Source organism: Equus quagga, chromosome 8 (genome assembly GCF_021613505.1).
Source record: "Equus quagga isolate Etosha38 chromosome 8, UCLA_HA_Equagga_1.0, whole genome shotgun sequence".
Taxonomy (NCBI): Eukaryota; Metazoa; Chordata; class Mammalia; order Perissodactyla; family Equidae; genus Equus; species Equus quagga.
The window spans coordinates 52920056-52938239 of record NC_060274.1 but is presented as its reverse complement, the minus strand read 5'-3'; the positions used below and the strand labels follow the sequence as shown (position 1 = coordinate 52938239).

Below are 18184 nucleotides of genomic sequence, written 5' to 3'. Positions count from 1 at the left end.
ATTACTTTTATTTATTTTTTTTACATGCAAATATTTTTAATCTTTTTTTCTATGATTTTTCTTTTTTTTCCCCAGGTTTTTTTTTAATTACTTTCGGATGTACATCATATTTTGAATTCTGTGTACATTACATCATGTTCTTTAGTTTTCAGGTGGTGAACATAAATAAGGTTTTCTAATCAGCAATCTCTATTAAAAAAAACATGCTTTTGCACATAGTTCATAATCCTAAAAATTGATCGAAAATGTTCATCTGCCCTTACTTTCAATATAAGGAAATTCTTAAAGAATTGTTGTTTAAATATTGAGTTGTTAACTAATATCTGAACTCATATGTGAGAAAGCACTCCATCTATTGGAATAGTGTTCCATTATCATTATTTGGAGACAACGAGGAGCACTTAGAACAACAGCAACGAAAAATTGAGACTGGAATAGAGTTTACGTGTCAGTTAGACCAACTTCATCTTACAAAGGACAGCACAAAGAATCAGGAAAAGAAAGAGATGTGTTTAAGACTATACAGCATGTGAGTTTTACACTGGGATTTGAATCTGGTTCCCTTTTCCAAGTTTTATCGTTGCATATGGTTAAAGCATCTCCTTGTCACGTTGGAAGCCTCACCATTCTCCTCAAGGGTAAAACTTCTGCTTTGCCTCAATCTTGAAGAAATGCCACGATTTAGAGAAGCAAGTGGTATTTTCTGCCTTTATGTATTTTTTATCTTTATTTTTATCTCTAATCTGAACTAATATGCCGAAGATCTTGATTTTAGAATTCCAGTACTAATAATAATTTCCATTGTTTAATTCCTCGGAAAGATATATACAAATTTAAAACATGATGTATATTCTGGAATTCTTTTTCCATGAATAAGGAGTGTTATTTTTCAATTATGTATCTAAATAATCTATAAAATATGAAAATATGCTAGAAGTGATCCTAATTCTAATAGACAAATTGATGAAAGATCTAATATTCCTTGAGTTTCACTAAGTGGAAGACATCCTCTTAAATATGTATAACACACCATCACATTCAATAGAGGCATATAATTTCTGAATATTATATCTGAATAAGAGTAAGTTGAATATGTTGGCTTATCTCTTTTTATTAGCAACTATGTTTGTCTAATTGATCACGATTGCTATAGAACAAAATATTTGGATTCAAATACCTTTTTTAACATGCAATTTATTACATATATGTTTTATGCATTTTTTCCTCAAATAAATAGTCTGCCTCAAATCCCTGTCTTTATCTGTACACATCCCTTACCACCCAAAACACTCATTTCAAATAAGAAGACTTCTTGTTGAGCTAAACTTTTAACAAAATGTGAAGAGAACCTTCTTAAATTATTGTTTCAGGATCCAGAACTCAAACTTACGTGAACATTTAAAGAACAGTTTTATATAGATCTTATCCATTGAATGACATTCAATGGAAATACAGGAAACTATGAAACTTGGATTTCATCCTTGTTTCATATGACTGAGCAGGTTTTCAGTAATAGAATACTACTTGAATCTTTAATGCAGTTGGCTTTATTTTAAAGTCTGGAAAATTGAAATCTGAACATCCCTAAGGGCATTTGCTTTCTTCCAGGCGGTTCCGCAGACAAGATGTCCGACATGGAGATGCGGCCCAGCAGTGCTTTGGACAGCAGTTTGTTGGTAATCCATAGAAAATTGATTGCTGGAGATTACTCAGAGTGTGCATTGAAGATAAAGTGCAAACTTCTTGAAAAGCGTCCTGTTTTCTCTGTGATTGTTATACATACTAGAATGTTACTGAAAGTATTACGTTCTTTTCCATGTAGTTAAAATTTTCTGGATTTGACATATAAACTTTACTTAATTAGGAAAATGGTTTATTTGCCACCACCAAACTTTACTACTAGACCTCAAAATGGGAATCCTAGAACAAGAATGTTGCATACTTTAAGTGGCTGGTGACACATGAATTGCAGGACTTATCTCTCCATCTCTACCCTGGGAATATGGTCACCATGTTATATAACTTATGGTAATTTTGTAAACAGTGAACTAATTATATCAAGTCACCTACTGAGCTTTGGGATGGAATAAAGCGAAAAACTTTTGACTCTTTCACTGGAGTGGAATGAGCCTAGAGCTGGGATTTGAGGTGCAGATGTGGGTTTCTGAGGAAGGGTGGTAGGTGATCTGATGGGTAAAGGATGAAAAGAAATTTCAGCTTTAGGCAAATGCAAGGTAGTCAAAAAAGACAGACAAACACTGTCCTGACTCTTCACACTATGATGTTGGCTGGTGAATAGGCTGTGATTAGTGTCACCAGTTTTACTAGGAAGTAACAGGGGGAAGGGGCACCATGATTGGGAGACCATCAGTGCTTATACACAGATCCAAAGATTGCAGTTTGCTAGACCCCAGGCTTACTCAGGATTTGTTGCAGGACATAAGCCTGCAAGAATATTGGCTAGAGAAAGGCAGGATCTTAATCTTAGGGAAACTTAGGGATCAGTTTTGAAGGTGAGGACAGATCAGGCATAGGGAAAAAAATCCCAAGATCTTGCTATTGAATTTGATGTTGATTACAACAACAAGGAAAAAATTCACTTGCTTCTATTCCCCATTGCAGTTAGGTGTACTTGCCTGTATGCAAATTTAAGTTCAAGTCCAGTCACAGCCTTTCTGGGCCAGGATACAGATCATAATCAAGAAGCTCTGGGTCACAAAGTCCTTAGTTCAGTTTCGTACTCTTTTCTTACTGAAGGAGCCCAATATCTGGATGAGTGTAATCCCTTGTTAAGATGTTTACGTAGAGCCATATCATCTTGGTTTCTGCTTTCTATTTTTATTTTTAACGATGAACTTGATCCTATGCCATGCTTGATTGTTTGGTGCTCACCTTCTCTTGCCTGCTTTATCAATGGATGTTGCCAATAATTTCCCATGAATTTATAACATTGATGCACCTGCTTACTGTCTTGTCTCATCCTTTGGAACCAAATTCCCAGTTACTTCCTTCTGTTCCACCCTATAGCCTGCTGTTCCTTTTTAATGCCTAGATTTTGGTATGTCAGTCTCTCTAAATAACTCCTTTAAATGACTAGCAATAAGTAATAAAAGTTATTTACTTGCTGCAGGGATCTGAATAAAGAATCTTCTTAAAAATATTATTTACAAGTAAAATCAAAGTCTCTAGGCTGATGTTAACATTTATGTTGTAGGGGATGCTTTGGATAAGACTGAAGAGCGATTGGCCTATGGCATAGAGAACAACAGTACTTTGTTGGAATGCACCCCACGATCTTTACAAGCAAAAGTTATGTGGTCTGTACAGAAAGGACATGACACAAGGAAAGAGGAGGTAATTCATAGCTTCACGTTCACATCATGGCATCTTGAATAAAGTGTGCATTATTAAAGAGATAATGATTTATTTGGGTGCTTAAAAATGAAACACTCTTGTGCTATACATGTCATTTAAAAGGTGGGTTTATTTATTATGTGTAATTTATATGCCTATAAAGATTTTAAAATACTTATACATATAGATTTTTAGATACATCTATATTTATATACATATATAAATAGATTACATATATATGTTTTTGTTATATATATTATAATTTGGATCCTAGAAATTGGATTTTTATTAAGGAGGTACTTATAGCATCATGATTTTAGCGTCATGTTGTCAAAATGATAGTCTTAAATTGTATCACCCAAGGCAGTGTTCTAGAAAAATAGCAAACTTAAACACCACTAACACATATATCTTAGACATGTACATAATAGAATTAAAACAACAGCAGCAGCAGCAACATTAAACCTGTTGTTGATAAAGCTATTAAATCATATATGGCACATCAATGTTGGGATCCACTGTTGTCCACTGGGAACAAAAGAAAGGCATCAGCAATTTTGTCCTTTGAAGCATGTTTAGTGGTGGAGATCATATTTCTATAATCATCTAATAATGACAGAGGGATGAATTGGACTGCTCTTATAGATAGAAGGATAGATGGCATTTAAAGCACACACAGAATAGTGTGGAGGCAGTTAGTGGGTAAAACAATGTGAATCTAGAGAGCTGATTATGTACAGGAAGAGGTCAAGGGCATGAAACAGTTAGGGAAGGCAGATAAAGCATGGTTGATGTTGATGTGGGCTTTGAACTCAATTTTCACAAAAGTAGAATTATAAAAATAGAAGTAGAAGAAAATTTGGTTATATTAAAAGGAGATAGATCTTAGTGAATATTGGAGAAATGGTCCCTGGTAAGGAGAAGGTAATGAATTGAATAAGGGAAAGAAATTCTAGAGACTTACCTTAGGACACAGGAAAGAGCTAATAGATGCGTAGTGGAAAGAGAGTGAGTCAATCAGGTCTCTGCCTCATTTTGGTGCTGGAGACCAAACATTTGTCGTTGGATGCCAAATGTAAAGCATGTTGACTCTTTATGCTTTTTTTTCTATACTGTGGTAAAATTAAAAATCCAATATGTTTTTGATCTGAAATCATACAGTACATTCTGGGAGATGATTAAATTTGTAACTCCCAGGTTCCTGGGACAGCTGTTAGAGAGGAAGGCACCTCAACTTTACAAATGCTATTGGAGATAATATAGAAAGGCAATCAGGAAAGGAAAATTCTCCTAAATTTTCATGACTTCCTAAGAATAAACAAGAGTCCAAAAATCTTATAGCACATTGCACTCAAATAAACTGTTGATTTAGTACTAAAGTATTTTCCATCCCCCAAATCTGAGGTGAAATGCTTTTTTAAATTCCATCATAACTCACTTGGCAGGAGAAGGCCTAGAAATATTCTATAGTTCTTCCACTTGAATGGCTTCAGAAGACAAAGAAGTAATTCTTTCATCAATGGTTTCTCTCACTTAGTGTGGTCTGTTTCTAATTTGGACTTCACCATAATCTGTCTCCTTTGGAAATATTTACCAAATCATTTGACATGCTGCATCCATCAATGTTCAATTATAAGCTTCTTTCTCAGATTGTTCATGTAATCTATTTTTCCTTTCCCCAAATTTTTAGTACCTATTTTGAACTACATTCAGATTTCCCTAACTGATATATTTACTGATACATGAAGTTTTGAATTTACTCTCTACATTATAAGTTATGTCATAATCAGATAATACTTGGTTTCTGTAGAGATAGCAATATACGTACTGATGTATTCACAATCTAAAACAAAACAGCCCGTGCAGGGATTTGTAGGCTCTTATGAAGGGCTCTGATCTTTGCTCTGAATTAAATAGAGAGCCATTGGGTAGTGTTCAACAGAGCCTGACGTAATCAAAATTTGGTTTTAAAAAGGTCTCTTTGGTTATTGTATTAAGAATATAGTATGTTGCGGGGGGGGGTCAGAATGGTGGAAGTAAGTAATCATTGAGGTGATAGGGACATAAATCTTCATGTTCAGTGACACAACATTAACTCTTAATGTGCCCTATACCTCCAAGGCCAAATGATGTGCAAGTGATTGCCTCATACTCACAATAGTAATGTGATTCACATTCTCCTGTATTATTGAGAATTGTGAAGGCTACGTAACTTCTAAGATGGAAAACTTTTTCAACCAGCTACTCTCATCTTTGTTGAGGTATCTGCAATTAGTGTTTTGAACTCAATAGGTATTCACTTGGAACCTACTTTAATAGCTAATGAACAGGTCATATCCTTAGCCCTTTTGAAGCTATAGTCTTGTAGTGAGTACAAGAATGTAAACAGATAATTATGATATATTGTGTTCAGTACAAGTTCTGTTGAAACCAGAGGAAAAGAAAACTGTCTTAATCAAGAGGTCAGGTATGATAGAAAATCAGGGGTCATGATGGACAATCAGGAAAAGATTTACGGTAGAGGTGACACTTGGGCTATGTCCTAATGGATGAGTAGAAGTTAACTAGCAGAGAGAATGGTATAAGCATATGGGATGGAGATGAGAAACAGTGTGGTATGTGTAGAACTGTGGCTGGAAATGAGGATGAAAAATGAATAAACAGACCAAGGAGCCATTTTACTTTATCTATAAGCCAATGAGAACACCTTAGACAAACTGTTTAGACAAATTACTCTGGAAACTTGCATATGGACTTGAAGGAAAAGCAAGGTGTCAAGACGACCAGTTAAGAAGGTGTTTCAATAGTTAATGAAAGATATTTGACCAAAACTAAACAGTGGTAGTAGGAAGGGAGAAGACAGATTTTGATTTTTATGAACTAATGCTGAGTTCACTTGATATTTGAGATAAAAGAGAAGCAATAAAAAATGCTTCCTTGTTTGGGTGTCTATGTGGTTGATGGTGCAGTAACATGATTCAAAGAATATGTTGGGAAAAAGCAGACTTGGGAGAAAGATGTTGAGTTCATTTTTGGCCATGTTGAATTTGAGGCTCCTGTAAAGCATTCAGATGGATCTGTCCCTCTGGTATATTCATATTCAGGAGTATAAAGTCCAAGGAAAGATTTGGAATGGCAAGAGATGTGTGAGAGACATCAGCAAAAATGTCATAATTAAATTTGTGGAGATAATAAAGGTAAGAATAATATAGCAACAATCAGTACTTAAGTATCACTTACAGTGATATTTGCCCAGCACTGTCCTAAGCTTTTTAGGTGTAGTAATATTTTTTTCATCCTTGCAACAGTCCTATGAAGTAGATACTATTGTTATCCCCACTTTATAAAGAAACTGAAGCTCAGAGAGATCAAGTTACTTGCAGAATATCACATAGCCTGTGAAATAAGTCTGGCTTTGTGCTTAGACAGTCTGGTTTCAATTCTAGGCCCTTAGTCACAATGCAGTGGTGCCTCCAACTGCCATACCTCACCTTGGAGAATGAATAAAGAAGAAGCAATGTGAACTAAGGCTAGAAGCAGGGGGAAAACCCACATCTAAGGAAAACTTAGGAGATGACAAAATCTAAAAGATGAAATGGAAAGCAAGAAATAATTATAGTTAGCATTCATTTAGTGCTTACTCAGTGCCCTGTACTCTTTATGTGCTTTATGTGCAGTAATTTATGTAAAAGTTATGACACCTCTCTGAGGTAGTTAGTATTATTATGTGTATTACGGAGATGAAGTTGAGTAACTGATGCAGAGCACACAATGGTCAGTACCACCAGAGTAGTATAGCTTAAGGACTTAGAGCCAGCGGAGTCAGGGGAGTGTGAGATAATAGAACTTAGGGAAAAGGAATTGGACAAGGATAAAGGAAGAAACAGCATCGTTTGAAAAATTCAGAAAATAAGTACTCAACCTCTAGTGAAAATGTATCCAGTGGAATGGTTAAGTAGGAGTCATCTACCAGTAGGTTAAGTGATAAATGGGACTGTATTGAATTAGAAACAGCTAGAATAGTGTACTCCATTAAAGGTTTGGATGAGAAAGAAAGAGGTGGACAAAGAGAGAGAAGAGTAGAGAGAATTTGTTTTGTTTATTTGACTTAAGAGAAAAGATGACTTGGTTATGTTTATAGGTTGAAGGGAAGTAGCCATAGAAGAAAACATGGGGGCCAGCCCGGTGGCACAGCAGTTAAGTCGACACGTTCCATTTTGGTGACCTGGGCTTTGCTGGTTCAGATCCCAGGTATGGACCTGTGCACCAGTAGTCAAGCCATGCTGTGGCAAGCATCCCACGTATAAAATAGAAGAAGATGGGCACAGATGTTAGGTCCAGGCCAGTCTTCCTCAGCAAAAATAGGAGGATTGGTGGCAGATGTTAGCTCAGGGCTAATCTTCCTCAAAAAAAAATAAATAAATAAATAAGAAAACAAAAAAGAAAATGTGCAGCTAATTGGGGAAGCAAGATAAAGAGTATGTGGAAAAGAATATAATTACGGGCAAAAGTTAAGGCGTGGAGTCTAAGAATGAAGGGAGAAACCCCTCATTCTCTGAAGTAGGAGAAAAGAAAATGAAACTTTTATGTGTGTGGATAAGGTAATTTCGTCCACAAAATCCAAGTTTAGCTGTTCCAAAGGCCTTCTGTAATTATTTAAATTTGGTGGCCATATATATTTACATATAATAGGTTTAATTTGCAATGCTAGCTCTAATCTTCCTTATATGAAGGATGTATAAATTATATTTTTGTGATTGCAGAGGACAAAACTGTTATAAACCCAACTAAATCACCCTAAAATGATACACCCTAGTTTATGAACTCTCACTTCCTGAAATTCCATATACTTGAATTTATAAGCCTCCAAAATAATTGCCAAAATTTAATCCTGAGTAACATCCAAAGGAAAGGAATTCATACCTCTTAGGGCACTTAGGTGGACAACGGAAGTATTTCTCTTTCTCTAAAATGCATAAGCACTATATTTTAAAACTAAGTAAATGAGGGGAAATTTAAATATGTATTTATTTACTTAGATTTGTATGTTTATTAGTTCACTGTGTGTAATTTTTAGCTGTCATAACAAAGAAAACCATTGTTTCTTCAGGCTACTCAGAAGATTAGTAAATAACTCCTCACTTTACTATATTTATTTTGAATGTTTTGGGTTTAGAATATATTATTTTTTACCTGAAAATAGAATATTCCTTTAAACCCGACAATGATTTAAAGGAGACGTTGGCAAACTGCAGCCTGGGGGCCAAATCTGACCCTTTGCCTCGTCTGTAAATAAAATTTTATTTGAAAGCTACCACACCCATTTGTTTACCTAGTATCTATGGCTGTTTCATGCCACATGCACAAAGTTGAGTTATAAGGGAGACCATGCGACCTGCAAAGCCCCAAATCTTTACTGTATAGCTCTTTACAGGAAGTTTGTTGACCTGTAATTTAAGGGCTCTAATGAAAACACATGCAAGTGAAGCCTTATTAAATGAGTATTATTGTGAAAAATATCTCTGTATTTTGGACAGAAAATCTTTTCATGATAGCTAAGCCCTCACTTTGTGCCAAGCACTGTAATTTCATTGGAATGAGTTTTCAGTAAAGCCAAGCAATAAGAATAGTTTCTTGGAGAGCGTTCTTTATTCTTTGGTACTTTACTGGCAAAACCAAAGTGTATCCCAAAGACACTGTAAACAAGGTTGTGTTCTAGGAAGGCGCTGAGTACTCTTACATAAATGCCCAGGGGGGAAGTGTGGAGGCAGTCTCTAGATACATAAAATATTGCTCATGTCGAGCATGTTGAATAGTTTTAAAAATATGTTTTAGGGACATTTGGGTCCTAGAATTTGTCATACTTTCCTCTTTCCTTTGGTCACTAGGAAATTTAGCATTGAATTTGTACTATAATTATAGTTATTGCTCAGGGCCTTGTGGTATGCATTTTTGTGTTCAAACATTATCTTTACTTCCATTCTCTGTCCTCTTATTTTCCTTTCATCCTGATCATCCTGATATTCTTACCTATTGAAATTTTCAGTAAAACGTTATCCTTAAATTGCTGTCTATTTTTGAGCAGTATTTCTAAAATCATATGATTATGGTATACAAGAGCATTAACAGATCTTACAAACAAACTTAGTTTATTGGTTGCCAAACCAGAGTAATGATTACAAACAACTGGAAAATTCTTTTGCTTTTTGGTTCATGTTTTTGGCTTCAGATGCGTAATTTAGTTAATCATACTACTTAGTTTATGGTACATTGTCATGATGAGTCCAGACAAATCTCCTCTCTTGTTTGACTTTATTTTTCCTGGACCACCTTTCTTAACTTTCGTCCTTGCTTCCCCATATGCATCTATAGTAATGATTGGCATCAATCCAATACTACGTTTGTATATTGGACAGGTATCTAACATTTTGAGCATGTCTGATTTGTAAAAGTAAATATATTGTTTAATAGATCTTATTCTGCTTCTTACTTTTAAAAACCCAACACTATGTTTTTATGGTTTGTCACTGTTGCTGTGTGTGTCTCTATTTCATGTTTCCTAACTGCTACTTAATATCCCATAGCTTGCATTCATTGCTTTTAGCTGATTCATTCCCCTAAGAGTGGACCAAGGGTGTCATTAATTCCCACTATCACATCTTTAATGTTCATCCCTGCAAATAACCCCTTAAAGATCTGAGTGCATTTCTGCATTATTATCTGTCAACATCCTTCATTTCTGTAATTATTGCTAGCTTGCTTTCCAGAATTTTTGCACCATCTGCACTACCAAAGCAGTTCATGTGGATTCCCATTTCCCCACATCCTCTCCAATATTTGTATTTTCTAATTTTTCCTTTTTTCTGGATATAGTTGGCGTCTTGTTTAAATGTGCATTTCTATAGTTACCAGTAAGGCTGAACATTAACTTGCATACTCATTAAACATTTGGGTTTCTCCTTCTCTGAATTGCCTACTTACATTTTCCATTTTTCTCTTTTATTTCTTTCTGTTGACTTTCAAGAGTTCTTTGTATCTTCTATACATTAATTTGTTCTTGAATATAAATGTTCTGAATTTCTTCTTTGATATAGTTAATGATTTTGAATATAACTTTTTCTACAGTCTGGTTTTGAGTTCTTATTTATGATAACTTTCCTTTCAGTATCTTCTTTATTAGAAATAAGTTTCCCACATTTAGATATTTAATTAAGTGTAAATAAACGTTTTTTATTCTCTATATAGTATGATAGGTTTCCCTAAATGAGCTACTAAGTAATTCACCTTTTCTCTGTTGAATAATCATCTCTATCATATAGAGGTTCACATTGGAAGGTGTTTTTAATAAAATAACATTTTTATTTTTATGCTGTCATATATGATATATTTTCTGTAAGTCAATTGAATTTTTTTCTGTATTGAAGGCAGGCCAGATAAACAAACATATATAAATTGTTGGTCTTTACTTCTTGACTAAAATTGATTTCATAGTTAAATATATTCTGAACTAAACCAATTGAAGGCCTCTATCTGTCTTTCTCCTATGAAAAGTGTGGAATCAATATGGTTGATACACATGGAAATCACTGCTTCTTCCTGACCAGCTACCAGATGTGCAGGGTTCTTTATTCAATTACTTTTTTTTATTTGACATTATGAAACATATTGAATCAATCTTTATAGCTAAGAATATTAAAATCACTTTTAGTAAGAAATTCTGTATTTTTGTAGATTGGCTATAAGAATATTTGATAAAATGCTGTATTGAGTACTATCTTCTTGACCAGGGAAATCTGGTCTGCAGACACAGAAGAAACACAACTGGATAAAAACAATTCTGTAATCAAGATTTTATGTTGAAGGTACCCATGTTAACTAAAGTCGAAAGATGAAATCGTGGAAGCGTTTCAAATACAAATTTCTAAGTCATTTTTTATTTTTAGGTATTCATAGTTTGTGGAAAATATATTTAACTTTCAAGGTGATTTAATAACTTACATAGTGTGCGGCTGTCCAACTTGAGAGTTAAAACATCTTTAATTCCTGAATTTATGATTCACTGTAACCAGGAGGAGAGACCAAAATTCTGAGACAGGCACTATCTCTAACATGCAAGTAAACAATGTAGGACAATTCTCATTGTAAATGTCGTGCTTCTGCATCTTTGAACCAGTCTGGATGTTTATATATACACAAGCAGCATTTCTCAAACTTGGGTTTCTGATTATGAAAGAAATATCTGCTTTTTATACCAGATTTGAAAAAAAACACTTCTAATTCAGTGGTCAAGGATTTGTATTTACTTTTTTTTTTTTTTTTTTTTGAGGAAGATTAACCCTGAGCTAACTACTGCCAGTCTTCCTCTTTTTGCTGAGGAAGCCTGGCCCTGAACTAACATCGGTTCCCATCTTCCTCTACTTTATGTGTGGGACGCCTGCCACAGCATGGCGTGCTGAGCGGTGCCATGTCCACACGTGAGATCCGAACCGGCGAACCCCAGGCCACTGAGAAGCAAAATGTGCGAACTTAACCGCTGCGCCACTGGGCCGGCCTGTACTAGTTTTTTTAAAACACTTCCATAAACTTGCTATATGCCAGAAACTGGGCTAGATGACTTTCATATTTTCTCATCTATCATTCACTCTCACAGGAGATATAGTAGAGAGAGAACCGAGCATCATATTCAATGAGGATGCTTGTATGCAGAATCTTTTCAGGTGAAGGAAATGTCCTGTGTCCTAGAACTGCTTTTCCTGTGTATCTGTGAAGCATAGCCCTCTGTCATTAGTTAATCGCTGCTCCTGAAAGTATGCTTGCTTCCTCCCTATCCAAACCATTACTGGAAGAAGTGGCTAACTTTGGGATATATCCTTATCCGTATATGCCATTGCCTTGCATGCTTGTACACTCTGAACAAAGTGATATGTTCTCATTTTTCACTGTATTTTGAGCACTGTACTCATTACAGAATATTCAGAATGCAAAGAGATAGACCATTGCCCTTATGAAAGTAATAATACGGTTAAAGAGATGAGATTCGCATGGAAAAATTATTTGAAGAGGACTATAAATATCCAGCTTCTGTGCTACAAATGTGAATGCTGTTGAGTTACAACAAGAAACAAAACATCTTTATGGGCTGTAAAGAAAGTATTCATTTAAGAAATGAAAGTTTAAGCCTGGAAGGAACTTTTTAAAAATGAATTGATGGACAGTAGAAAGTATCTCACTAAGGGAAAGGAATAAAGAATAAGACCAGATAAGACTTGGAAGTGTGAGAAAATGTGGCACTACAGGGAGCTCTCAAGCAGAGGAGTTATGGACAGGGAGATCTGACCCTAGTGTTGTATAGGTTGCTCCCACCGCCTGCCCTGAAAAGTAAAACATTGTCGTGGGCTGCTACCATGACTTTTGTTAAAATATTGGTTAAATATTCACAAGAATGAAATAAGAAATACATTCTTTATGCTTGCAACTTTTATTCAAATATAGAACCAAAATTAATTTACAAATAAAATATAAACATCTGTGCATCATTTAAATGTTTATTTAATGTGATGATTTTTTTCACTGAAATGAATGAATCCCTATGAATGTAATATGGGACATAGACTACCACATATGTGTATGTATATGTGTGCATAAAACATCTGCATACGGCACTGTGCCATGTGATGATTCAGTCCCCCCAACGCTTTATACAAGTGACTTCAAAACTTGTTTTGTTTGTTACTACAAGGGTACTGTTTGGTTTTCACTTGGCTGGAACATATCATTAACATATTAAATCCATCTGTGTTCTTCTCAGTAGCTGAAAACTATTAAATTTTGAAAATGGTTCAGAATCTATGATAAACACAAATACTAACAGTGAGGCTGATCTTCCACGTGATCCCAAATAGAGTTTATTAATTTATATTGATTATCGTGAAAATAAGCACAATAATCTAAGAAATCCTTATAGAACACTCATTGATTTCCAGAATTGTACCTATTCCACCAACTCTAGTAAGAAGCGCTACATTAAGCTGTTTTGGGTTATAGATTTAGAAAGGCAAGATCTGGTTAACTGAGAAATTCTCACCTGCTCCAGCAAGCAATAGAGTCTGAATAAGTTCTCAATCAGGAGTGTGACAAAAAGAAGTGAAATTTGAAGAAGAGTGAAATAGTACCCATTTATTGAAATGAAGGGGAATGATATCAGTCAAAAGAAAATTCATTGAAGGACTGTTGTTCTATATATACAGGTAATGTTGCATGCTCAGGTGTATAAAGGTTAACAGGTAAAGTGACAGGAATAAGGGAAGGATGACACTTTCACCGGGGTGTGAGGGAGGCCTGTTTGAAGAGATGACATTTAGTTCAGCCTTTCCGGATAAGAAGGAACCAGTCATAGGGAAGTTCCTCTAGGCAGAGACAGGTCCTGAAAGAGAATCAAGCTGGGTGTGAAAGCAAGAAGAGAAGAAAGAAGATGGGCAGTCTGCCATGAGATAAGGTCAAAGAATCGGTCATGAACTATGAGAGTCTAACTCTGTGCCAAAAATAATGAAATGGAAGGATGTTTCTGATGGTCATCAATGAAGAAATGCTGATGGGAGTTTGTGATGTATTGGACATGAGGACATAATAATGAGAGGAAGGTATAAATGACCAACAGTTGAGGATGGGGGACTAGAAAAATTTGATGTAAAATGTACAAATATGATGTAAAATATGATGTAATTGTCTGCAATAGGGAAGTTAGTAAATGGGGGAGGTGCAAGGTGCAGCTGGAGTGGGAAGACACTGAATTTTCGATGATGAGGGATCATATAAGTGTTGGTCAGTGTTTTGCAATTAATATGAAACAGAAAACAATGGGTTATCTTTGTTTAAGTGCACCATCATAGGGAAGCTGGCTGAAATGAGAAAATAGAAGAGTTATCAAAGGGATGCAAATAAAACATGAGATCAGGGAAGAATGGAGGATTTTCCCTTAGAGGGAATGAGAAATCTACAGAAGAGACCAAGAAGAGAGCTAGGACAGTAAAATGTCGTGTTCTGCACAGAAAAAAAAAAAATATGTTTAAGGAGGAGGGTCCATCTCTGTCAAATGCAGCCACAGGTTTGAAAACAACAGAGACTGTGCTTCAGAGTCAGTATCGCCCAAGGCATGATGTGGTCACAGCTGGGTTGCCATAGATGGTAAACTTAGGGAAAAAGCTAGTGGTAGAAGAGAAAACTGCCCAGAGGCCTGGTGAAAACGAGCAGAGCGAGCAAAGTCCTTTAAGACTTAGTTGGCTGTGGCAGGTGCTAAATATATATTCTCAGCAAAACCATAGATAACAGATTGTTTCTATGTAGTGAAGAGGGTTTTGGTTTGAGGGCTCTTCCTGTTTCCTCACTGGAGAACTTGAGTTACTGGCTATAGCATTCTGCCTACCAGAGCATAGTCCTGTGGAGTCCAGGGAAGCCCCAATAAAAGACATATGGAGCCCCTTTATTGCCTAACTATGGTATTCTGAAGCTGCTGAGTAATTAATTTACCTTACATGACAGGAAAAAAAATGTCTATGGGAGCCTCATAATTTAACATTAACATTCCTATTAGGGGTACAATCTCTTTACTACACCACCAATACCATTTTGCCACATTATCCACAAATTATATAAAAGACCACACATGAGGCATTACACATACATAATCACATTGCAACTTCGGACATGCCCGAACTGATCAAGGCTTGAAAGAGCTGAGTCCAGTTGGCCTTGCCAGGACCCACCACTGGGACAAAAACATGCCTGTCGCTGATGGCCATTACTGTCAAAGTGGTTGTGGTTGTTGCCTCTACACCCCTTTTATATAGACAAAGGTGAATATTGCTTTTGTTTTGTATTCTCAAAGGGGAAGTCAGCCAGCATAGTGTGAATCACCTTTATATCAGTATCGTATGATCCTGGGCCATAGGAAAACCTCTATCAGTTTGTTTACAGCCAGAGAAAGTATGTGGGAAAGGTAGAGGTAAGTGTTGATAGCACTGTACAAAGTATGCTCACCTGTGTTATTTAAACTTCACAGCGATCCTTCAAGTTACATTAAGATTATTATCTTCATTTTTACGAAGAAAACTAAGGCAGAAAACATCCACCTAGTGCGCACAATTAGCAGACAGTGGTGCCTGTGTTTGAATTTAGCTTTGTCTAAAGTCAGATCTTATACTCACGAGTGCAACTATTGATGATAAGACGTGAGCTATTTACTAAAAGCTTTATTGTGCTCTTCTTACCCTGAATTGTAATTATTTATTTATAAAAGTAATGTGCAAAATTTATTATATCACAAACGTAAAAAAGGAGATATTTGAGTACTGAAGTTATATGCTAATGTAATATTTACTAGACTGCGAGGTCCTTCAGAGCAGAATCTGGATTTTATTTTTTAATCTCTGTTAAATGGACAGCCTTGTAGAAATGTAAGGAATGCTCACTGAATTAATGAGTGGATAGATGTTTTTGTAAGAAGATAAAGTGAAGGGGGCCCAGCTCTCTAAACAGAGGTCCTTGTAGAAATGTTGTCACTATGATCTGGAAGGCATCAGAACCCCTGAACTAATGTGAGGCATAGCATTTATTCTCTTTGTCAAAAAAGAGAAGTTCACAACACACACACACACATATACATACATACACACAACTGATTTAATTACTTAGCTTCTCTCTCTCTCTCTTTATATATATGTATATAGTCTTTCAGGATTTCATCATGTGATAACAAAAATGAAAAAACTCATGATAGATAGTGGAAAGGATTACAGCCTGGTGTTCTTTTCTCCTGGCTAGTACTCCAGTGCCATTAATTTTCTTGTTCCTACAGGTGAAGACAGATGACAGAGTGGTTAAGATGGACCTCGGTTTACTCTTCCTAAGGGTGCGCAAAATGGATGCTGGGACCTATTTTTGCCAGACAGTAGAGCATAGTTTTGTCCACACGGTCCGTAAAGTCACCCTGGAGGTAGTAGAAGAGGAGAGGGTGGAGGAAATGTTTCACAAAGACTATGAAGAGGATGGGCCTCACAAGATGCCCTGTCCTGCCCAGAGCAGCATCCCCCAGGGAGTAAAACCATGGTACAAGGAATTCTTGCAGCTGATTGGTTACAGCAACTTCCAGAGAGTGGAAGAATACTGTGAAAAAGTATGGTGCACAGAGAAGAAGAGGAAAAAGCTTAAAATGTCACCTTCCAAGTGGAAGTATGCCAACACACAGGAAAAGAAGCTTCGTCCCAAAGCCGAGCACTACCGCCTGCCCAGGCACACGCTGGACTCCTGAGGGGGTGAAACTCTCTACTGGCTTCTGAAGAATTTCTATTTAGAACCTATAAAAAAAAAAGAGAAACCAACTTCTTTGCATTACTTAAAAGAGATTTCTGTAATACAGAAATTACTGTAAAAGTGGTATGATAAATTATTCTGCATACTCATTTGACAGGTTAAATATCACATAAAATTAATTTTTAAACAAGTTCAATGGTTTCACATTATATTGATAAATTTCACATAGTATTGATAAAAGTGACGATAGCTATAGTTTTGAGTACTTGGCTGCTTTTCCATGGCAATTATTATTTTACCCTTGGAAGGCTTAAGATTATTAGAATATTGATGAAAAATTAGAGATGTTAATAATCACGAAAAAATAAAAATAAATGTTTTAATCTTTCTGAATTTTACCTTGCCACCACCATGTGAAATATACAGAATACCAGATACTTTAATATCCTTATGTGAACTCTCTGTTCCTTTTGAGAATTATTGTATTAGTGTTGTCTAAGCCATGAGTTTTATGAAGCAGGTGTATTGTAATTATTGTAAACCATGAAAGAAAAATTATGGTCACCTTCATAAAACATTTGTTAAACTAAATTCACAATAGTTATGTTTCAAGATGAGAAAATATCCTTTCAATTTCACTCCACTGAGGAAAGAATGAAATTTAGGTAACTTCTCAGAAAGTTATCAAAGGACGTCAAGACAGGTAGAGTTACAGTTAGAACTTTAATTGAAAAAATTTTTGCTGCCCTCTTGTGGTAGAAAAAGTATATTCTCATATTGTTTTTACTCTACAGATTGTCTAGTAGATTTCTCAGTAAATACGTCTAGCTCACTTTCAGAAAAAACTAACTGAAATAAAACTGTGTTAATACTTATGATATGCTTTAAGATGGAGATGTTTATGAATAAATTTATTACCTCCCAACCAAAAACAAAGATATTACAATACTGAAGCGCCATTAAAACTTAAATTTTATGCCTTCTAAATAAACATCCCTGAAATCTGACATTCCAGAACATAATTTTTTACTATTAAAAAATATTAAAGCATTTTGCTCTCAGATATCAAATTTTCCTATTTTATATTAACAAATAAGAAAATCGTTTCATGAGTTAACTTAATTGTCGAGATGTTCAGAGCACTTTTACTTTTATAAATACTATCAGAAGTTTTTATTTTTGTGAAGGCTTATTTCTTGAAGTCTTTCCTTTCTCCTATTTTATTTAGCAATTACCTTTCTAAAAGATGAAATTTTGTTGAGATTTTTATTTAAATAAAAATTAAAAGAAAGTGAATTACACAAGAAAACAATTATTAATATTTATTTAAATGTTAATTTTAAATATTCATTTCCATTTTCAAAGTTAGCTTATAGGCTATATAATTTAAAAAATTAAAGTGTTGATAACTTGTAATGGCTTGCAATTTCATTAGAAAATTGACAAATACATAAATGTTTTAAGAAAGCTTAAAAAGTTCATTGGGTAAGCTGCCTTGCTCCAAAGGGTCAAAAGGATACAA

General features: G+C 35.3%; 1 protein-coding gene across 3 annotated transcripts in view; it reads left to right on the top strand.

Annotated features, from left to right (window-relative positions):
• Positions 1-17852, top strand: part of SEMA3E (semaphorin 3E) — a 260812-nt gene extending 242960 nt beyond the window's left edge. For all 3 annotated transcript variants that reach the window (XM_046668802.1, XM_046668801.1, XM_046668803.1), the window contains 3 exons: positions 1609-1676; positions 3215-3354; positions 16208-17852. In XM_046668802.1, coding sequence (XP_046524758.1) covers positions 1609-1676; positions 3215-3354; positions 16208-16660 — 661 coding nt within the window. In that variant the 3' untranslated portion in view covers positions 16661-17852. The remainder of the gene's footprint in view (positions 1-1608; positions 1677-3214; positions 3355-16207) is intronic.
• The last annotated feature ends 332 nt before the right edge of the window (positions 17853-18184 follow it).